General features: G+C 36.6%; 1 protein-coding gene across 1 annotated transcript; it reads right to left on the bottom strand.

The window, feature by feature from the left end:
• Nucleotides 1-318: 318 nt before the first annotated feature.
• LOC129300428 (histone-lysine N-methyltransferase ATXR2-like) lies at nt 319-23,692 on the bottom strand. The gene is made up of 15 exons (XM_054938997.1): nt 23,493-23,692; nt 23,179-23,254; nt 22,581-22,666; nt 22,126-22,493; nt 21,470-21,582; nt 21,325-21,356; nt 20,638-20,789; nt 15,164-15,251; nt 2,255-2,303; nt 2,077-2,131; nt 1,823-1,892; nt 1,676-1,745; nt 1,445-1,521; nt 850-906; nt 319-676 (listed from the first exon to the last, which is right to left on the bottom strand). The coding sequence occupies exons 1-15, from the start codon at nt 23,574-23,576 to the stop codon at nt 566-568; spliced, it is 1,488 nt and encodes a 495-aa protein (XP_054794972.1). The 5' UTR covers nt 23,577-23,692; the 3' UTR covers nt 319-565.

Below are 23,692 nucleotides of genomic sequence, written 5' to 3'. Positions count from 1 at the left end.
GGTTAGTGAACTGAAATTATTATTTTTGGCCAAAACACGAGTGAAATTATTATATTGTTTATTGCTTACCATTAATAATTAGCAATGTGAATAATAGTCATGACGAAAGGAACACATAGTTGAGAACAAATTTATTAAAAAAAAAAATCTTGAATCCAAAATTTGAGACATGAGTCAACTGTTTAAGAATTTTTCAATCCAAATATTATAAAAATATTATGTTTTGCCAATTTCTGAATCAAATATTATATGAAAAACTGGTTTCTAAGTTGACTATAAGTTGGGGCTCCCGTGGAGATTGGTTTCATGATACGTTAAAAATGCAACGCTAGTTCATATATTCCTTGCTGATTTATAAATTTTGGTTTATACATAGGAATATAAAAGAAAGAAACGAAAACATTAACAGCTACAAGATACTGCATGAAACGAATATTGGAACTAACGCATGCTTCCTCTGATTTTACTTGTATTTCCTTTTCATCTTTACTCAAGATCCTGGGTATAAAGAACACATGTCTTAAAAGACGTCAAAGATCATGATTGGTTCCACTGAATTTCGGTACTATGGTTGTTCTTCAATGCACTTTGGGCACCTACATCTGAAACCATAATCTGCAAGGGATGCCTGTCTCTCTTCAAATGGAAGATCCTCATCGACATATGAGATGGTTATCTGAAATTGCTTCCAACTGTCAATTACTTGATCAAGACTAATAAAACTAATATATTCAAAAGAAATACACAGAATTTAGGACAATCAATAATGTATAGTCCCTTTTCATTCTTGGTGTATTAAATCTCAAGTTAAAAGAAATACTTATATATTGTAACCTGCAGATAACGTACCTCTTCTCCTTTACGAATCGACGTCAATGCAATTATTGTTGCTTGACCATCTCTATCCTGCATAGTGCATACAAATGCAGGCAATGATTGGGAAACAAAAAAAGTACTGCTATTATTGCATGTGATGACAATATTATCAATACATAATGCTAAGCTTTAACATAACATATGGGGGGAAAAAACAAAATTTACCCACAACCTCTCAGAAATGTTCGAGGTAACAGATCCTGCATTGTTCCTTGCGATGTCCATGTTTAAACACTCCCCGATTTTTTTTTTTTTTTTTTAACTTGTAAGGTCCTAATCTGACCTCAAAATAGTTACATGATTTCTTAAAGCAACAGAGTCGGCCATTGAAGGAATTCATTAACAAACAGGAGACTCCTATTTGATATATAGAGCAAATGCAAGCAATATAGTCCATCAAATGGGAAAAAGTAAATCTCATATTCTTTTCGTAAAGTGAAAAAATATAATAAATCTAAAGACCAAGTAAATTAATCTAATCAATATTTGCATCAGGCAACAGTTGACACAAATCAGGTCCAAAATTTCTAGAAACTTTAAAAAAGCTAGAAATTTTGGGCCTACATACCTCCTCTCTTTTGAATGCCTTGGCATTAGGACAACAAGAATGGTTCATGCAGCTTTGCAAAGGAAAAAAAGCAGTTCCTAAAATCAATTTTAAGAACCATCAGCAGTCATCCATTACTAAGAAAAAATAATGATAAGAATGGATCATGAATTAACATAGTACATATGGAACTGCACACTTGAAAAACCAGTAAGGTGATACGGAAACAAATCCCTCTAAATTGTCAAGTACCCTGGCAACAAATTGAATAGTCTTCACCAAGAGCATCCAGAATTGGTTGTGTAATTTCCTCAGCTTTTTCCTGCCATTAATGACCAAGAAAAAGGTCAGATTTACTTTTTGAGATAAAATAGTAAAGCAAAAGATATTGATACTGACCTTTTCAGGATATGTTAGATTGTCAATGTACAAAAAGTAATCCTCCACAGGAGAAGCTACTACCAAATCACTGACAGAAATAAACACCAGATTAATTCACAATCTGATGAATCCAAGTGAGATGCTCATGTGTGGCTCCATCATTTTCATTTGATGGCTGAATTACAGCATTTCAAGCTTTACATTAACGGAACGAAACTGAGCATAACAAAGTACAAAAGAAAAATGGGAAGCCCAGGAAGATGGATTCTTACAGATTGTTTTGCTCAAACATGCCAATGATGTGCCCATATATTTCCAGGGAGAATACTGAGTATAGTTAAGAACTTAGATCAAAGATCAACAAGAAGATTATATGTTTCTGATACATATACATAATGACACGGGCATTTGCATGAACAAATAAATCATCATTTAGCATTAAAAGGATACATGGTTCACACTCTCTGTCAAATATAGCTTTCTTTAGAAGTTGGAGTGACTGAAAAGTTACAGTCAACTCGTCAGAAATGAAAAAGGCAGAGTATGCATAAAGGTTGTTAGATTTTGTGGGAAAAATTTCTGTGATATTATTCTCAAGGTTTACAAGGAAATTTATATAAGAGTTCCTACACACACAGTAATAAATGCTATCTCAGCTACTAACTACTAACTAATAACAATTACAAGAATAAATACAATATTCACATATTTTAACACTCCCCCTCAAGCTAAAGAATGGATATTATCCATTCCCAGCTTGGACACTAATTTCTAAAAATGTTCATTAGATATTCACTTTATGAGTATATCTGCCAATTGTTCACCAGAAGGAATGTAGAGAGTACAAATTAGACCGCTTTCCAACTTTTTCCTTGATGAAATGTTGATCAATCTCTACATGCTTTGTCCTATCATGTCATACAGGATTATGAGCAATGTTAATGGCAAACTTGTTGTTGAAGTAAAGCCTTATTGGCGCTTCCCATTTGATTCTCAAATTCGATAAGAACTCACAAATTCCAAGTGCCATAGCTCTAAACTTAGCTTCAGCATTAGATCTAGACACCACATCTTGTTTTTTGCTTCTTCAAGTAATGAGATTTAAGCCAAGGAACATACAATAGCCTGATGTAAACCTTCTATCACTCATATCCTGTTCATGATCTGCATCAGTGTATGCTTCAATGGTCAATCTTCTCCCCCTCTTGAACAAAATGCCTTTTCCTGGAGTACCCTTCAAGCATTCAAGTATTCGATAAACTGCCTATAGATGAGATTCTTTACAGTCATGCATAAACTAGCTCACCATACTTACCAGGCAATGTCAAGTATAGTGGGGGCAAGGTAAATCAACTTCCCCACAAGTCTCTAGTAGGATTCATTATGGACAGGAGGATTTAGAGGAGGAGGTTTGTCGAGCTCTTTTCCTGGCTTTTGTTTACGTGGATGCTTTCCTATCTGATAAAGTCGATGGTTTTGTTCAAATAGGTTAGCAACCCAACTTTCCTGTTTCGGCTAGAAGGTCAATATACTTCTATTGAGAAATGAAGATGTCGTGTTAGAATCAGCAACTTTAATGCCCAAAAAATATTTTAACCTCCCTAAATCCTTCTGATGTAACCTTGAGATATGGTCAGACTTACAAGAGAAGATCTAAGGGGCAGGTGGGTGTAGAAAAAAAAATACCTAATGGATCAAAGTTAATATCCTTAGGGTCCAGAAATTAAGGGTTAAGTCATGATGTATGGTAAGGTGGCTTAGATTCAATCTAGATACAATAGTCACCTTTTTGCTTCCTTTTTTTTGTTGTTGTGTTGTTTTGGTTAGCACTCAAGAATGTTGTGGTAAGATAGACAAAAGGAAGGAGAGTGCTGGTCTCTCAAACACCAGTGAGAGGCTATGTTCTTATTGCTGTGTTATTTCTATTGTTGTAATTTTCATCCATAGGGAATAGGGTTTTGGCTAGAATCAATGAGTTTCTCTTTTGTAACACTGATTCGGTTTCTAAGTCTTAATATCAAAACCTCAGAATTTTCCTCATTTATTTCCTTCTTGCATTCAAGTTCTGTTGAAAGTAATTAATATAGAGTAGAGCTCTATCAATTGGTATCAAAGCAGTGCAATCCTTGGACCAAGAACCAATTAAGTGGAAGATATGGCAGAGGGAGTACATTATGCTGACCCAGAAGTACAAGAGCTAAAAGAGACAATAGAGGTTTGTCAAAAGATATGACCTTAATGAAAGACATGATGCAGAAGATGCAAGGAACATTGGATCAGTTAATGAAAAAATAGAAACATGCAGCTGACAATCACGAACAAGAGCAACCCAACCATGAAGAAACTACTGGAAATATAAGAGACAATGAAAAACAAAGGGGGAAGTATAGAAAACTTGAGTTACCCATTTTCGATGGGGAGGACCCCATTGGTTGACTATTTCGAGTGGAGTGGTATTTTAGAATCAACTCAGTGGCCGAAACACAACGAATGAACGCAACAATCATTTGTTTGGAAGGAAAAGCTTTGAACTGGTATCAATGGGTCGAAACCAAAGCCCCTGTCCAAATGTAGTCTGAGTTTAAAAGGGAGCCGTTGTGCAGGTTTCATCCATCACAAATAGGGGATAAGTACGAGATAATGCTAGCCGTGAAGCAAGAAGGCTCTGCGCGTGAATACATGAAAGAGTTTGAGCGACTCTCAGCTATGGTGAGTGACGCATCGGAGGCTTGTTTGGTAGGAGCATTCAGAACTGGGTTGAAACCAGAAATTCGAGCCGAGCTGAAGCTAACGACAGCAGCAACACTGTTAGAGATCATGGAGATGTCAATTAGGGTGGATGAGAGGAATCAGATAGTTGAAAAAGCCAAATACTCACATACTTCATAGGCCCACGTTTTCCAAGTGGGCTTAGAAATGATTCAGCCTAACCTCCTACACAAGGGTAACCCATATACCTAAGCCTAAAAAATACACGCGCACTCCTGTAATGCCTGCAAATTTAGGAGCCCAAAAATGGCAAGAGACAAAGATGACTAACTCAAGAGTGGGAAGAAATGTGTCTAGATCAACGTCTACTCGTCTAAGAGGACGAACTCAATGACTCTCTGATGTTGAACTAGCTAGACAGCGAGAGCTTGGCTTGTGCTTCAAATGTGCTGAGAAATTCAGACCTAATCACGTCTGCAAGAACAGAAATATGCAAGTTATGTTGCTGGAATTAGAGACTAAAAAGGGGGCCGAAAACCATGAACCAGTGGATATTGAAGATAGTAAAAGGGTGGAAGACGACACTACTAGGATGGACTTATCACTAAACTCCATTGTTGAGTTTAGAGGAAATCATACGACGAAGGTGTGTAGGGAACTAGAAAAGGCTGAAATTGTGATCTTAATTGATAGTGGGGCTACTCATAACTTTATTGCTGAAGATTTAATCAATAGAGCTAAAATCCCAGTAAAGGAAATTGCTGTATATTCAATCGCTGTCGGGGACGGGTTCATTTTTAAAGGGAGGCAACGCTGTAGTGACCTCAAGCTACAAGTACAGGGTTTGAACATTATTCAAACTTTCTATCCTTTTTCACTCAATGGCATGGATGCCGTTCTAGGTGTCGAATGGTTAAAATCATTAGGAGAAGTAAGGGTAAATTCGGGGCAACTGACTATGAAGATTGGTAAGAAAAGTAACAAGGTATGTTTACGAGGTGATCCAACTTTAACCAAGACTTTGGTTTCTTTTAAATCACTAATGTGATCTGTTCAAAAGAAGGGAGAAGGTACATGGTTGAATATAATGGGATAAGAACTGAAGAAGCAACACCTGAAACTCTAAATTTGACACCTGAAATTCAGAACCTTCTAAATCAATTCTCTGTAGTTTGCTAACCCTTTGAAGAGTTACCACCAACTCGTTCTCATGATCATGCAATAGCCATCAAGCCCGAAGAGCAGCCCCTTAACATAAGACCTTATTGGTACCCTCATGCTCAAAAAAATGAAATTGAGAAGATGGTGAAAGATATGTTAAAGGCAGGTATCATTCAGCCCAGTGAAAGTCCCTACTCTAGCCCAATTTTGTCAGTCAAAAAAAAAAATTGAGAGTTGGAGATTCTGCGTGGACTATAGCACCTTGAATAAAATCACAGTGCCGGACAAGTTTCCCATACCAGCTATTGATGAATTATTGGATAAATTAAAAAGAGCTGCCATGTTCACCAAGTTGGATTTGAAATCCAAATATCATCAGATCAGAATTATGGCTGGAGATGAACCAAAAACAGCATTTAGAACCCATGAGGGACGTTATGAATTCAAGGTAATGCCCTTTGGTTTAACCAATGCTCCTTCCACCTTCCAATCTTTAATGAATGAGATATTTCGTGAGCATCTATGAAAATCTATGCTTGCGTTTTTTGATGATATACTTATTTACAACCATGACTTAACAACTTACTTGAAACATTTGAAAGTAGTTTTGTCTATCCTAAAAGAAAACCAGCTAGTGATCAACCTTATGAAATGTACTTTTGCCCAACCAGGAATTAAATATCTTGGGCATATTATTTCTAAGGAGGGAGTGCAAGCAGATCCCAGCAAAATTGAGAGTATGGTGCAATGGCCTAAACCTAAGAATGTGAAATCCTTAAAAGGTTTCCTAAGGTTGATGGGATATTATAGACGATTTGTCAAGAATTATGGGAAAATAGCCAGTCCTCTCACTGATTTACTCAATAAGATGCATTTAAATGGACTCCAGAAGTTGAAGAGGCATTCCAAAACCTCAAGACAGCCATGACTTCTCTTCCAGTACTAGCCATGCCTGATTTTTCCGCCTGTTTGAGTTGGAAACAGACGCTTCTGGGTCTAGAATAGGAGCAGTGCTGATGCAAAATGGCCATCCAATGGCATTTTACAGTCAAAAACTCTCTAATCGGGCTCAACAATGTTCCGTTTATGAGAGGGAACTTATGGCCATTGTTATGGCAGTCAAGAAATGGCGGCATTACCTATGGGGGCAGAAATTTGCTATCCGAACAGATCAAGCCTTGAAGTATTTGCTGGAACAGAGAATTGTTGAAGAGAGTCAACGGCACTGGGTCACCAAACTGATGGGATTCAAGTTTGAGATAGTCTACAAACCAGGCAAGGAAAATCATGCAGCAGATGCACTCTCAAGAGAAGAAGAAAATCTAGAGTTCATGGATTTTCCCTGTGGCAACATGATGACCTTGAAGAATAGGAGAAAGAAGTGCAAGTCAACCCTAAGTTGAATATTATAATGCAACAAGTCATTATTAGACCAGGGAGTTTGGAGGGGTATAGCCTAGTGAAGGGTTGTTTACACTACGGGACGATTGGTGCTACCAAAGAAGTCTACTAGAATTCCTTTACTAATGAAGGAATTTCATGATTCACCAACAGGGGGTCATTTGGGTTATTTACGCGCTTATAAGAGCTCTCTACTGTGGTGTATTGGGAGGGCATGTAAAAAGATATACAACAATATGTTTCTCATTGTGACGTGTGCCAAAAGAACAAGTATCAAGCTTTGACTCTGGCCGGACTGTTGCAACCCTTGCTAATTCCTCAATAAGTTTGGGAGGATATTAGCATGGATTTCATCATTGGACTTCCAAAATCCAAAAGGTATGATGTCATACTCGTTGTTGTTGATAGATTGACAAACTATGCCCACTTCTTGGCTTTGACACATCCATTTACAGCAAAAGAAATAGCTGACAGATTTGTTAATGACATTGTAAAATTACATGGGTTTCCAAAAACCATTGTATCAGATAGAGATAGGGTGTTTGTAAGTCAATTTTGAAAAGAATTATTTAAGCAAGCCGACATTCAACTTTGTCTTATCTCTGTTTACCACCCAGAATCTGATGGCCAAACAGAAGTTTTGAATCAGGCTTAGAAACTTATTTGCGTTGCTTCACCAACGAGAAACCAATTCAATGGGCATAATGGTTACCTTGGGCAGAGTATTGGTACAACACCTCTCATCATGGAGCCGCTAGCATGACACCTTTTAAAGCGGTGTATGGGAGAGACCCTCCTACTTTCTTTAAAATGAATGATGAACCATCAGGCATTGACGCTGTCAACGAGCACATTCAGTCCCGCAATTGCATTATTGCCATCTTAAAGGACATCCTCACTTTCGGATGAAGGAACAAGCAAACAAACACAGAAGGGATGTGCAGCTAGACATTGGTGATTTGGTTTATGTCAAGCTCAGACCCTACAGGTTGAGATCCTTAGCTAAAAGGCTCAATGAGAAGCACAGCCCGCGTTTCTATAGACCATTTAAAGTCATAGAGCAAGTCGGGAAAGTTGCATACAAGCTGGAACTCCCTCCTACAGCTCGCATTCATCCAGTTTTCCACATTTCTCAACTCAAAAAATCAGTTTGTTCGGCTATTGTCACTCTTACAATACCACCAGCCCCTTCTACAGAAGTAGAGTTACAAGTGCAACCTCAAGGCATATGCAAGGTTCAGAAGCTTATGACAAGCCAGTTGGAGGTTTTAGTGAATTGAAAAGACTTGCCCGAGTTTGAGAATTCATGGGAGACAGCTGACACCATCTCCCAACAATTTCCAGATTTCCTCCTTGAGGACAAGGTGAAACTATTAGAGGAGGATAATGATGTAACCTTGAGATATGGTCAGACTTACAAGAGGAGATCTAGGGGGCAGGTAGGCGTAGAAAAGAAACACCTAATGGATCAAAGTTAATATCCTTAGGGTCCAGAAATTAAGGGTTAAGTCATGATGTATGGTAAGGTGGCTTAGATTCAGTCTAGATACGATGGTCACCTTTTTGCTTCCTTTATTTTGTTGTTGCTGTTTTGGTTAGCACTCAAGAATGTTGTGGTAAGATAGACAGAAGGAAGAAGAGTGCTGGTCTCTCAAACACTAGTAAGAAGCTGTATTCTTATTGCTGTGTTATTTCTTTTGTTGTAATTTTCATCTATAGGGAATAGGGTTTTGGCCAGAATCAGTGAGTTTCTCTTTTGTAATACTAATTCGGTTTCTTAGTCTTAATATCAAAACCTCAGAATTTTCCTTATTTATTTCCTTCTTGCATTCAAGTTCTGTTGAAAGTAATTAATATAGAGCAGAACTCTATCACCTTCCTTTGAAACTCTTTGATTAGTTGACTTCTCAAAGAATGAATCTTTCTAAATCATTTCCTATTACTATGATATCACCAACATAAACAAGTAAAATTGTTACTCCTCCTGAAGCAGAATGTGTAATAAACAAACTATGATCACCTTTGCTTTGTTTAAACCCCATACCAACCATTGCTTTGTAAACCTTCCAAACCATGCCTTTGGTGATTGTTTCAACCCATAAAAAACCTTTTTAAGCTCGCAAACTGTACCAAGAGGAAGTTGAGAATCAAAACCAGGTGGAACCTCAACAAAGATTTCTTCCTTTAAATCCCCATGTAGGAAAGCATTCTTCACATCAAACTACAGTAATTCCCACTTATGAACAGTTGCCAAGGACAATAAAATGTAGCAAGTATTTATTTTTGCAATTGGGGCAAAAGTTTCCTCATAATTTTCAGGCAAAAGTTCAAAAGTTTGAGCAAGAGTCAATTCAGATGATTAAACTTGTGTAGGTTGAGATGTTCTTTTGTTTTTTCGAGTGAAAACTTGTAGTAGATGAGTAGATTTGAGAGTTAATGGTGCTTCCAAAGACGCACTAGGGATGGAACTAGGAAGGTCACTGAGAAGGAGATCATTACCTCGATCATCACTAAAAGGACTCTCCCCTTCAAGATGAGTATTGAAATAAAAGTCAGATTCAGAAAAAGTAACATCAACAACAACAACAAGCCTTTATCCCACTAGGTGGGGTCGGCTACATGGATTGCAAGACGCCATTGTGCTCTATCATTTATCAAGCTTTTAGGAATATTATTAATTAAGAGATCGCGTTCAACAACTTCCAAGAGTATTCTCTTAGGCCTTCCTCTACCTTTCTTAATTGGACTCAAAGTTATATGTTCCACTCTTCTCACTGGTGCCTCCCTTGGTCTTCTTTGTACATGCCCAAACCATCTCAACCGATTTTCCACCATTTTTTCCTCAATAGGTGCCACCCTCACTTTTTCGTGTATGTGCTCATTTCAAATTTTATCTTTACGTGTATGTCCACACATCCATCGTAACATTCTCATCTCTGCTACTCCAACTTTATGCTCTTGCTGTTCCGTTAAAGCCCAGCATTCACTGCTATATAACATTGCCGGTCTGATAGCAGTGCGATAAAACTTTCCTTTAAATTTATTAGGCACCTTACGGTCACAAATAACTCCTTTAGCTTTTCTCCAATTAAACCACCCAGCTTGACTTCTATGTGAAATATCTCCACTGATTTCGCCATCATTTTGAATAATGGCTCTCAAATATCTAAACTTTTCCACGTGAGGTATAATTTGATCTCCCAATTTCACTTTCAAATTATTGTCGAATAGTCCTTTTTCAAATTTACAATATAAATATTCCGTCTTACTTCTACTCAGACGAAAACCTTTCGACTCCAATATCCTCCTCCATAACTCAAGTTTACAATTAACCTCTTCTCTTGTCTCTGCTATAAGAATTATATCATCCGCGAAGAGCATACATTTTGGGATTTCCTCTTGAATATGTTCTGTCAAAACATTTAAGGACTCAGAGATGATCCCTGATGTAGTTCAATCTTTATAGGAAAATCCTTTGTTTGACCACTAGGCGTTCTTATACTAGTTTTTACCCCCTCATACATATCTTGTATGGCTTTAATATAAGCAATCCGTACTCCCTTTTTTTCCAACGTTTTCCAAAGCACTTCTCTTGATATACGGTCATAAGCTTTTTCCAAATCAATAAAAACCATGTGTAGATCTTTATCTTTACAACGATACTTTTCCATTAATCCCCTCAGTAGATAAATCGCCTCTGTAGTTGATCTACCTGACATCAAAACAAATTGATTCTCAGAAATACTTGTTTCCAATCTCAACCTGTGCTCAACTACTTTCTCCCACAATTTCATTGTGTGGCTCATGAGTTTAATCCCTCTATAGTTAGTACAATTCTGAATATCTCCTTTATTTTTATAAATAGGAATTAATGTACTTCTCCTCCACTCATCAGGCATTTTCTTGGACCGTAAAATCACATTAAATAACTTAGTTAACCATCTCACCCCTTCTTCACCTAAACATTTCCACGCTTCAATAGATATACAATCAGGTCCGTTGGCTCTACCATTTGTCATTTTCTTAAGAGCTTCCTTTACCTCCTTATCACGTATTATTCGATAGAATGACAAATTTTGTTCTCCTTCACCAGTTACTAAATCCTCCAAGTTACTAGATGAATCCTCTCCATCATTGAAAAGTTTAGAAACGTAAGTCTCCCATCTATTTTTAATTTCATCATCTGTAACTAAAATTCTTCCCTCTTCATCCTTAATACACCTTACCTGTTCTAGATCTCTTGATTTTCTTTCCCTACTCTTGGCAATCTTATAAATATTTGCTCTCCTTCTTTCGTCTCAAGGTTCGTATAAAATTCTTCAAAAGCTTTAGAACGAGCTTCACCCACAGCTCTCTTAGTTTCCTTCTTAGCCATACGGTACCTCTCCCAATTTTCCTCATTGTTACACAAATGTATGGCTTTAAAACAGTTCTTCTTATACTTGATTTTGAAAATGTAACATCAATTGACACAAAAAACTTCCTAAAAGGAGGATGATAACATTTGTATCCTTTCTAAGTAGAGAAATACCCAATAAACACACATTCAAGAGCTCTAGGATCAAGTTAGATCCTTTGTTGAGAACGCACATGAACAAAAGCAACACACCCAAAAATTCTAGGTGTGAGACCATTTGATACATTAAAATTAGGGGGGGAAAACTAAGTGAGAACATCCATAGGACTTTTTGAATCAAAAACAGGAGTTAGAAGTCTGCTAATCATATGTGTGGCGGTCAAAACAGCTTCTCCCCAATATTGTTTAGGCACATTAGTTTGAAACAATAAGACTCTTGTAACACTAAGATGACCATTCTTCCACCTAGCAACCCTATTTTGTTGGGGAGTATTAATACATGATGATTTATGTAAAATTCCATGTTTTTTTTAAACAAAAATGGATAAGGATTGATTGAAAAAATCTTTGGCATCGTTGGACCAGAATCTTTGTATCTAAACTCCAAATTGAGTTTTAATCATGTTATAAAAGGAGGGAAAAATAGTGCTAGCATCAAATTTTTGTTTCAGCAGATAAATTTATGTTACATGGGTGCAATAATCAATAAAGGGCACAAACCATCGAAACCCAGTAACATTAGGAACATTTGAGGGACCCTAAATATCACTATGAATCATATTGAAGGGAACTGAAGTTCTTTTATTACTCATATGAAATGAAGATTATTTGTATTTTGCAAACTAATAAACATCACAATGAAAAGACTCAACAACTAAATCCTTGAATAAGTAAGGAAACATAATTTTCAAAACATTAAAGGAAGGATGACCCAAACGAAAGAAGCCATCAAGCTTTGAACTCTACTACACCGACTAGGTTCATTAAAATAATAAAGACCATCCTTTTCCTTAGCAAGTCCAATCATTTGGTTTGTCTCCCACTCCTAGAAGAGACAAGAGATAGAAGAGAAGAGAACATAGCAATCAGAGTCAGTAGCACGCCTTTTCACAGAGATTAGATTTGTACAAAGTTTAGGGACATGCTAGACACTTTTAAGAACAAGGTTATCACTCAACCTAACATCTCCTTGACCAGCCACAGTGGCTATGGATCCATCACTCCACATAATTTTCCTAGTGCTAGAACATAGATTATAAGAAATAACGTTCTTGGAGGAACTTGCAAATGATTTGAGGCTCCTGAATCAACAATCCAAGAGTAACTTCTTTGAGGTAATAAAAGTAAGTGAAAATAAGACAAATGAAAGTTGAAAGGAAATATTTGAGAACCCTAAAGAATAGGTACCTATAGCAAAGGTAAAAGCTTTGTCGAGTAACTCTAGTAATAATCTTAGTCTCCCCATCTCCCCCTTAAGATTAGCCTAACTAGACCTTTCCTTGGTTGAATCAGTGGCCACATAAGCTTGGCCCTTCTTCATGCTCAGAGGCTTACCATGTAGCTTCTAATACTTATCCTTAGTATGCCGTGCTTCCTTGCAATAAGAACATTAGGTTCTTTGTTAAAGACCTTGGATGAGTCTCCTTGTTTGCCATCCTTAGTAAAGTGAACCCTGATATTCTTTGAGACCAAAACAAAATTTTCCACCAGCTAGGATTCCATCATCACACCCCTGCAGCCTTCTTCTGCCAAAACAATGGCAACAGTCTCATTGAGAAAGGGTATTTCTTCCCGACCAAGAATTTGAATGTAGATGGGATCAAACTCTACATTCAATCTTGCAAGATACTCAAAAATACACTCTTTCTTAATAAAGCGCTTAAAAGTAGCAGCATCTTAGGATTCTTTGAGATAATACACTAACAATGATCTAACTCTTGCCATAAACTTTTCATAAGAGTAGAATATTTAGTAAAAGATTTCCTTCCCTGCTTTGTGTTGGAAATCTGGTCTTGATCCCATAAATCTACACAGCATCTTTCACCTTTGAATAAGTTTGCTGAACCATATCCCAAACCTTAGCATAAGACAGGAACAAACATGTACGACTTACTTTATGAGTCATAGATTGCCACAGCTAAGACATAACCATTGAGTCAGCTTCATTCTAAGCATCAAACTTAGGCTTCCTTGACTTAGGACCCATCCCAAGAAGATAACTGAGATTTCCACGACCCTTCAAAAAAGTCCTAACATACTAAGTCCAACCCAAAAAATTAGTCCCATTCAATTTATGAGCTACTAGAACACATAGTAGCTATCTGAAAGAGCCAAATGAGGAAGGCCCAGCATTGTTAAAAGCGTTCTTCACGTTCGACATTATGGGAACAAAGAGAGAAGAAGATTCAGAGCAGAATAGAGGCGACAGAGGGCAAAATGAGGCAAAGAGAGGCCGAAAACACAACTCTAGGCAGATTTCTTCAAGTGGCGCATGGTGGTCAAACTTCTGGGATTGACCGACCAGCGGCAAGTGGAGAAGGTGGTTCGGCACCTATCTACTTTAGATGTCCTTATGACAGTAGATCTGAATAGCAGCAAGAGGGAGTTTTTTTTTTCCAAAACAGGAAAATAACAAGAAAGAGAAAAAATGATCAAAGACAAGATACTAGGGTTTGGAGGACTTTGGCTCTAATACCATGTCAAATTTTGTGAGAAAAATTCTCTAATATTATTCTCAAGATTTACAAGGAAATTTATACACGAGCTCTTACACACAAAGCAATATATGCTATCTCAATTACTAACTACCAATTGATAACAATTACAAGAATAAATACAATATTCACATATTTTAACAAAGGTTATCCACATAAACACACCCCATTTGGCAATAACATGATCAAGTATCCATCAAGCTTATTGTCACAGGAAGACTTTTGGGCCCAATAAAAGACAAGTCTAATCCACAGAGGATCATAACCAAATGCCTCAATCATTATAACTCCACTCTAGGCATTGCTGCTAAAGTGAATGGAAAGATTTCATAACAACTTGAAATCAAAAAAGAATACATCATCAAGAAAGTAGATGTCTCGATCACATATGAAAAGTTCAACTAGAGTTAATATAAAAGACAATCAAGGAGTTCTCTCTTTTAACGTACAAAAACTAATTTCATACTAGTATAATTTTATGTGCAGAGTAATAAGAACTTAAGTACTGGTCTAAAAACTTAATATGGGGTAGCATTTTATCATAAATTGTCATCATTTCCAAATGCATTACCTCAGTTGAAAATGAAGCTTTTGCCTAGACATACTAATATATGAAATTTAGTGGCTTTGAAATATTGTATTTTAAATTTTGCAAAGAATTTATGAATTGAACATCATAATTAAAGCATAGTATAATTGGAAAGCATTATATTCTCACCATGAACTTTTAATGACATAAGGATAAGCCAAGAACCTAAACTTAGAAAGAAAAAATGCCAAGAAATTGTTTCATTATGTGACTATAATATTAATGTTACCATAATATTAAAAGCCAAGATAGTGAATTCCATGCCTTGCCCCAAATAACCAAAGCAACTTAATAAGAGTAACGAAGTTTTTAACAAGCACATTCACAAGAAAAATTCAAAAAAAAGATATATATGCCTCAAGAAAGTTATTATTATATAAAATCTAAGTAAAAGGAAATATTTCTACCATCAATCTGAGGAATCCTACCTCAAATGCCAGATCTCTTATTTGCATCCTGAATGCAACTTCATCAGAAGAATTAATATCATCTGGCAATGCAACGCAGTCCCACCACCTAGAAGAAAATTAAAATGACTCATCTTGTATGGTTCAAATTAATCATATTCCCCCCCAAACAAGAAGAAGAAGAAGTCACAACATTAACAAGAAAAAATAACGAATGAGAGTGACAATGACTAAGTGCCTAAGGACAAAAGAATGACTCTCCATATTCTAGGTCCTTCATGAGTTTTCTAACATGGTGTGTATTTTGAGAGGGAAAATATTATTTTCATTGATTCAAAAAATGTGTTACAACCGGTATATATACACAAAGCTGAGAGACAAAATAATAAATACTAATAACTTCTAATAATTAACAACAATCCTTAATAATCAAGGTAGAATATTTACAATAAATTCAATATTACCACACTCCCCCTCAAGTTGGATTATAGATGCTAATCAAGTTCAACTTACTTACGCAACTTTCAAAAGCAAGCTTATAAAGCCTCTTGGTTAGAACATCCGCAACTTGAAGATAGGTAGGCAAATAAGTCAAATATATGATTCCTTCTTCTACTTTTTCTCTAATGAAATGCCTATCCACTTCCACATGTTTAGATTTCTCATGTTGAACTGAATTTAAGGCCATGCTTATAGCTCCTTTATTGTCACAATAGAGTTTTAGTGGTGAGTCCACCTTGACATGTATCTCTTCTAAGACTTGTTTTAGCCACAACTCCTCCATTATTCCATGAGCTAATGCTCTTAATTCAGACTCAGCACTACTCTTGGAGACAACCTTATGCTTTTAACTCTTCCAAGTAAGCAAGTTTCCCCACACAAAGGAACAATAAGCAAAAGTTGATCTCCTATCAAGATGAGTTCCTCCCCAATTTGCATCTGTGTAAACCTCTATGGTTGCCTATTCTTGTTTTTGGAAGAATAACTCTCTACCAGGAGTAACTTTTAAATACCTCAAAATCCTATAAGTTGCTTTCATATGCTTCTTCTTTGGTTCAGTCTTGTGTTGGCTAGTCACACTCACTATAAAGACAATATCCAGTCTTGTATAGGAAAAATAAATCAACTTTCCGACAAGTCTTTGATATCTTTCTTTGTTAGCAGCCTCTTCTTTCTCATTATCTTCTTTTTCTTCAATCTCATCATTAGGATCTTCTTCTTTTTCTTCTAACTCTTCCTTTTTTTTCTTAGGCTTCTTTTTCTTTGGAATCACAAATGGGGTTTTAGTAGGCTTACATCCCAACATACCTGTTTCCTTTAGAAGATCAAGTACATACTTCCTTTAAGATACATAGATACCTCTCTTCGACCTTGCAACTTCCATCCCAAGAAAGTATTTCAAGTTTCAAAGGTCTTTTGCCTCGAATTCTTTTCCCAGAGCAATCTTTATTCTAGTTACTTTCTTGAGATAGTCTCCTATGAGAATAATGTCAACAACATATACAATAAGAATGCATCTCTTACCTTCCTCAGCTTTAACAAACCTTGTATGGTCTGACAATCCTTACTTGTAGCCCTCTAGCTTGAGGACTTTCGAGAACTTGTCAAACCATGCCTTGGGAGACTGTATTAAGCCGTATGAAAATTTCTTCAATCTGTACACTTGATTACTTCTTCCTTTGTCAAATCCTGGGGATAGAATCATGTATACTTCTTCTCTTAGCTCTCCATTTAGGAAGGCATTCTTGATGTCGAGTTGATGAAGTAGCCATTCTAAGTTGGCTGCCATAGATAATAAAACTTTGATGGTGTATAACTTCGCCACCGGTGCAAAAGTTTCTTTGTAGTCAATATCATATGTTTGAGTGAACCCTATTGCTACTAAGTGAGCTTTTAACTTGTCAATAGTATCATCGGCCTTGTATTTAAGGGTAAAGACCCACTTGCAGCTTACAAGCTTCTTACCACTTGGCCTCAAAACAATCTCCCATGTTTCATTTTTCTTTAGAGCTTTCATTCCTTCCATGATTGCCTCTCTCCATTCTAGTATTTTCAGTGCCTCTTGAATGCTGTTGGGAATTACCAATTTATCCAAATTAGTGACAAATGCTCTGTAACTCAGAGAGAGAGCCTTGAAGGACATATGCTTCTGTATTGGATGTAAGGTAAAAGAGCAAGGTTGTTTACGAAGAGCAATGGGTAAATCAAGATCATATTGATCACTCAGTTATTCAGTAATTTGCTGAGGTGGATCAAGAGCTACCATTGGTTTAGACTCCTTTAATGCTTCAGATACAAGGTGCTTGCTTTCCTTAGACTTATGTTTTCATGAATAAACCAATAAGTCTTTGTCTTTTTGCTTCTCTACATCTCCCCTTTCTTTTGAGTTATCTTCTATAACCGGCACAAGAGATGGTGGCATTAAAGGTTCTGGTGAGGGTGATAGATCTGATAATTGTGGTGGTAATGACTCTACTGGTGTAAACCAAGAATGAAGGAGCATTTGTTTGTTGCTAGTTTCTTGTTTCCGAGTCTGAGATTCCTATATACTCTCCCCCTGAATTGAAGAATTGGAATAGAAAGATGTGGCTTCATGAAAAGTAACATCAAGGCTTACAAACATGTGTTTGGAAACATGACCAAAACATTTATATCCTTTTTTAGTAGGTGAATAACTACGGAAGATGCATTTTGTAGCATATAGTCCAAGTTTACTGTTTTAGTAGATACATACAAAGGTAGTGCACCTAAACACACAGAGAAAGGTTAGTTTCAATATGAGAGGTGGAAAAAAAAAACACTTTGCAATTTTTAGAGAAGAGTGCCAAAGGATAAAACACGATTGAGCATTCAATTAATGAGATAAGTTGCAGTTAAGATGGCATCACCCCGATAGAAATTAGGAACATTGTGGGTGAACAGTAGTGTTCAAGCAACTTCTAGCATGTGTCTATTTTTTTTTTCTACAATCCCATTTTGTTAGGATGTATGGGCATAAGAACTGCAATGGACAATACCATGTTTGAGTAAGAAGGCACATAAGGTTTGGTTAAAATATTTAGTACCATTGTCGGTGTGCAAAACTTAGATGGTTGTGTTAAACTGGGTTTGTATCATGCCATCATGATGAAGAAATTGATGAACACAGACACTACGTTAGACTTATCTTTTAAGAGATATACCCAACAAACTTGAGTATGATTATTAATGAAGGTAATAAACCACTTTGATTTTATGCAGTTCGGGATATGGGATGGTCCCCACAAATCACTATGGATGGTAACAAAAGGCTTTGTAGGTGTGTAGGGTGTTCTACTAAATGATGTTCGATGATGCTTTGCTAGTTCACACACCTCACATTTGACATCATGATTAGTAGAAACAAGGTTTAGGAACAAATGAGATAGGTAATGGAAATTAGGATGACCCATTCTCTTGTGTCATAACAGAATATCCGTATCTTTAGAGGTTGATATAGAGTTACACACACTGGTGGCTTGTTAGGAACTCACTCCAACATCATTAAAGAAGTAGAGTCCCTCACATTTTGTAGCACATCCAATCATCTTCCTTAATGATAGATACTGAAAGACACAATGGGTTGAAAGAAAATTAGCACAACACTTAGAGTACTTGGTTAATTGGCTAACAAAGAATAGGTTGCATGCTAATTTTGGTACATGAAGATCCAAAGTGATAGATTTAGATCTTCGAATACTCCCTTTCCTGGTAATAGGAGCAAGAAATCCATCAGCAATTTTAACTTAGGTTCCCAACACATGGAACGTAGGTACAAAATAATTGATGGCAATCGGTCATATGATTTGACGCTCTAAAATCAACAATCCACAAGGATTTGTTTCGAGACATTTTTAGGGCCTGAAGCAAATTGCCTGTTTTAGCGATAAAAACCGAGGATAGTGATTCACATCCCACAATTATAGCAACATGTGATGACTGGAGTACCTTTTGTCTCTTGAAAGGTAAAGAAACATAGGGCCTAAAACTAAGAATTACCAAACACACCGCTCTAGATCCTTCTAACTACACATAACAGAGGCTTATAAGGATCCATAGAGACAACACATATACTGAACAAAGACACCTACAGCAACGAAGTTTGAGAATGATGCTCCATAAGCCTGGGTAACACAGGGATCTCGCCAGAACTAGCTCGTCGTCACCAGAGGAAGAAGCCTTTGTCCATCCAAATGGTTCACGCATGTCCACACACTGCCTAGCGTTCACTGGCGCAGAAACTTCAGGAGGCACATGTGAGACCCACACGCCACCGCTAGCCTTCGTCTGTCTGGGTTCTGCAGATCGGATGCTGGTGAGTCTCCTTAAGCCGGCAGTGAGAGTCAAGAAACTCTCTAGCATCAATGGCCAAAGACACAATACAAGGGTTTCCATGCAAGACACTACTAGAAACTCTAGACAAAATTTTCAGATCCCAAATGGCTATAATACCATGTGGTATTTTGAGAGGGAAAATATTATTTTCATTGATTCAAAAATGTGTTACAACCAATATATATACACAAAGCTAAGAGACAAAATAATAAATACTAATAACTCTTAATAATCAACAATAATCCCTAATAATCAAGGTAGAATATTTACAATAAATTCAATATCACCACACATAGTTTGATCAATGAATGCTAACATATCAGCATATGAGTTTTCTAGCATGGTCTGATGAAATGAAAGTTAAACTTATATAGGGGTGAGGACAAACTACAAGAAGGGAAGGAAGAAAAGATAGAAAGAGTGGTGAGAGGAAAAGGCAATTCTTAGAAAATATGTGACTAAGAATCTAATTCATACACTTCCTAAAGCCAAGGAGAATCTCCACATCCAAATAGTACTTTTCTTCATACCCTTCACATAATAAAGGTTCACAATATATAATGCATACCAGAATAATAACTAACCCATGCCACGTGGACAATGACTCATCCTATCTGCTAACTTTAATGAATTGACAAATACTACCTTCACACACAATCAACTTCCCTAGAAACCACCCTTTCCCTCCTTGAACCAAAAAACCAAAACTTGTTTCTTCCTAGAATAGGTAAGCAAAGGACATGGCATGCTATCACACTTGCCTTAAGAAGAAAGGACTTTCTTATTGAAAAACTACAAACAAACAAAACTAAAAAGCCAAATTGCTTGGTTAAAAATTAATCAAATAGAAAACTTGACAAGGAAGTAAACAAAATTGGTCAAGAGTAAATGTGTTTGAATTTTCTCAAGCCCCATGAACAGCATGCAACTTCAACAACCCCTGCAACAAAAGCATAACTTAGACAACATATTGATTGTAAATAAGGCAATAGCCTTTTTAAATCATGGTTATCTCCTTGAACGTCATGGATAGAGTTGCATATTTGACAAAATTCAAATAATCAAGATAAATATTAGTGGGTCCATTATTGACTAGGAAAATAGAAAAATTATAAGCACTTATAAACTTAGTCAGTTATTACCTTCTCTTGTGTCCCATTGCTATAGGTCTCCAAGACTCCAAAAGAAAAGTGAGATCACAATGGTTTGAAAGATGTGACGTATCATGTTTTCCTTGCTCTAAAAGACAGCTTTCTTTTAACTTGTGGTACCTTACAATGGTGGAAGAAATAGCCTAGTCATAAAAGCCAACAGAGTTTTCTGTAAGATATATGACTATATGCAATAGAGCTGATTCATGCAAACTAAAATGAAAAACTAAGTTCATCTAACATGCTACAGAAGGATATCTTGAGAATTTCTCAATGGCATTGCTATATTTCTTAGTTTTATATTTTATAAAAACAAGTTGATTAACTTAAATGATAGGTTAGCTATCTTGAGAACGGGCATGCCTAAATTATATTACCATATCCAAGAGTAGCTTGAAGCAACTTAGAACTAGACATGCAAAAGACTTACAGATTCAAGAAATCAAGGTCCATATGATATTGACAAATCCATGATGCACAGATGTATTATAAAATAAAAGGAAAGTTTTGCATTTCATGTATCAGCATTTACAACACAAAAATTTATACTGAAACCTTTGATAAAACTAAAGAAATGAATGAGTTAAGCCATGGTTTTGCCTTTCCAATAAATTAACCAATTTCATGATATATCTAAGAGACATATTGCGGAAATAAAAAGTAAAATGAGACTTTTACCTTTGCAGCAAGGAGGAATATATCGTTTGTTTCTGGGAGGGGGAAGAACAAATGATAAATTCATTTAGAACAAGCAAGGCAGAAAACAAATATATTCAGAACAAATATAGATTGGGAAAAAATGTTGATAATGCAATATTTTTACCATTAGCATGTTTGATGAATTTTAGAAGTGCCTCCCTACGTGCTGTATCAGACTTCTCACCAGTACAAATCAAGGAATGACAGGATTTCCAATCAGCCTCTGCACATGATGTGCTACAAGTATTGGCAACATCATCAGAAGCAGTAAATGTATACTTTATGTTGAAATGAATTTTGTGAAAGAAAATAGTCCCAGTAACTTGGAAAGCTGCAGTCACAGCAGCTTCGTCCAGTAACTCTTTGGGCAAATCTTAGTAGTAGGTCGGGTTGAAATTTTATCTCATGCATGAGAGAGACACAGAAGCAGCAATACTTTGTGTAGTTTTTCTCTCATACTGTTAATAGAATTTTAGAAATGGAATGGAAACTGGATAATGAAAAGGAAAACTATATAGGGGTTTACTGGCAAGCGGTGACTGATCACTGTAAAGTACCCACAAGTTACTATGTGTCTCTGTCTCTGTCTCTGTAATTAGTTTTACTCTTTTAGGTAATCAAGTGAGGAGCAATCAGTGTCAGAAATTTCAACCCACAAGCAGCATTTTTTCTGATTGAATAAACAGAAGATTCCAGGTCTTATTTTTTTCTGTTTAGAAAATTAGCAAAACAAAAGCATATATGCCCAAATATTATCATTTCAAGCAACCACAACCATACCTGCAGTAGAATGACTCTCCACATCCACCAGGGCATGGAACAGCTGGTGGCAAGGAGAACTTGTTGGAGTAAGGAAGCATCATGTGGCCGTTCATTAATGATTGAACAACTCCTTCAGGGACATGAACTTTAGCTTCAGGACTACCAAAACTACATTCACCAGCGCCATCCTCCCTTTTTTTATATGAACTTTCTTCTCCATCAGATGAATATGTGTCATTATTGTATTTTGATGCGTTTGAAGAGTCACTCATATCACAATTATGACTCTCAGATGCCCCTACTTCTTGCATGTAAAGCCTCCTTCTGATTTGAAGTTCTATAGAACCAAGAAAACGAAAGCAGGAACTACAGACAAAACAATCAATCTGTGATGTAAAAGAGAATGTGAGGGAAAGCCATCTTGAGAGAAGAAATCGTTTCAGAATAGCTACAAAGAACAAATGGTGAGAAACCTTGTTGGAAGAGTGTTGAACCCCAACTAGCATTTGATCTTTCAGAACAAGCTCTGCGTCATTGAAGTCTATGGCAGCATACACACCTGCAATTAACCAATTACAACAGAAACAATATGACACATAAGAAATCAGAGAACCTATTTGAGGAACATTCGATTCATGGCCTTCTATGTAATAAATATGGAAGTGATGAACTCCATGGTTTCTGAAATTACTTGCACAAAAACATGGCAGACTCAACAGTAATTAAGACAAGATGAAATCAGTTATACTGATAATCTATTCTTAATCTTATGATTTTTTCAGTTCAAGTTCTTACCAATGCTCTCTAGAACGACATTTTTTTTTTAATAAGAGAACGACTAATTTTTTGCAATTCATCACTGATACAGTCTCCTCTTTATGTTACTTTGGGAATTATACTAACATGTCCACAAACTCAACACTAATCAAGAAAGCAGTAGATTATGCCTAGCAGCAACCACACCATAGTCAACAAGAAGATCTCACTGACCCAAAGAATAGATATATATATATATATACACACCCTAATGCATTGTGTGCGCGGAAAAGACGAATGAAAACAGAGTAATACCCTTTCCAAAATTTTCATCCTGTTGGACTATGATACTACTGCACTTCCTCGCAGATAAAAGCTTGTGATAATATTCCTGGAGAAGATACGAACAGAACTAAACACATTCAGCATCCAAAGAACTTAAGAACATCTGTAGTCGAGCAAATTATAACTTCTCAACGATTAATTTCACCAGAAGATCAGTTATTTTAACCAAATTAATCTGTTTCGTTACAAATCGTAAAGGCGGCAATTATTAATTTTTCTCAGCAGGAAACATAACAAAATGAAAGACAAAGCTTGGTAAGATAAGAAGAGTCTAGAGAGATTGCCTGGACTTGAAGAGGTGACGGAGGACTGAGAAGAGCTGCAATTTCAGTGGCACACCGCGAGTCTATTGGGCAAATGGACTCCATTGTCAGGGAGGAGTGCGAGAAGCACAGGGCGCTATACTGCTATGTGTATGTAGCAATATTGAGACGGCGCCCAGGAACCTGGTAAGAGCTCCCCGTATCAATGCTTTCAGTTCTTC

Source organism: Prosopis cineraria, unplaced genomic scaffold, assembly GCF_029017545.1.
Source record: "Prosopis cineraria cultivar Desert tree isolate PC_DT_omini unplaced genomic scaffold, ASM2901754v1 PC1584, whole genome shotgun sequence".
Taxonomy (NCBI): domain Eukaryota; kingdom Viridiplantae; phylum Streptophyta; class Magnoliopsida; order Fabales; family Fabaceae; genus Prosopis; species Prosopis cineraria.
This window is presented reverse-complemented; position numbering and strand designations above follow the sequence as displayed.

Bases quoted from the DNA above. Each gene is read 5' to 3' on its own strand.
- LOC129300428 (XM_054938997.1), bottom strand. From the start codon at position 23,576: ATGGAGTCCATTTGCCCAATAGACTCGCGGTGTGCCACTGAAATTGCA. The intron at 21,357-21,469 runs GTAAAAATATTG...TCCCCCTCCCAG, and splicing joins ATTCATCAAACATGCTAATG to AAACAAACGATATATTCCTC. The intron at 907-1,444 runs GTATGTAGGCCC...TGCACTATGCAG, and splicing joins AGGCATTCAAAAGAGAGGAG to GATAGAGATGGTCAAGCAAC.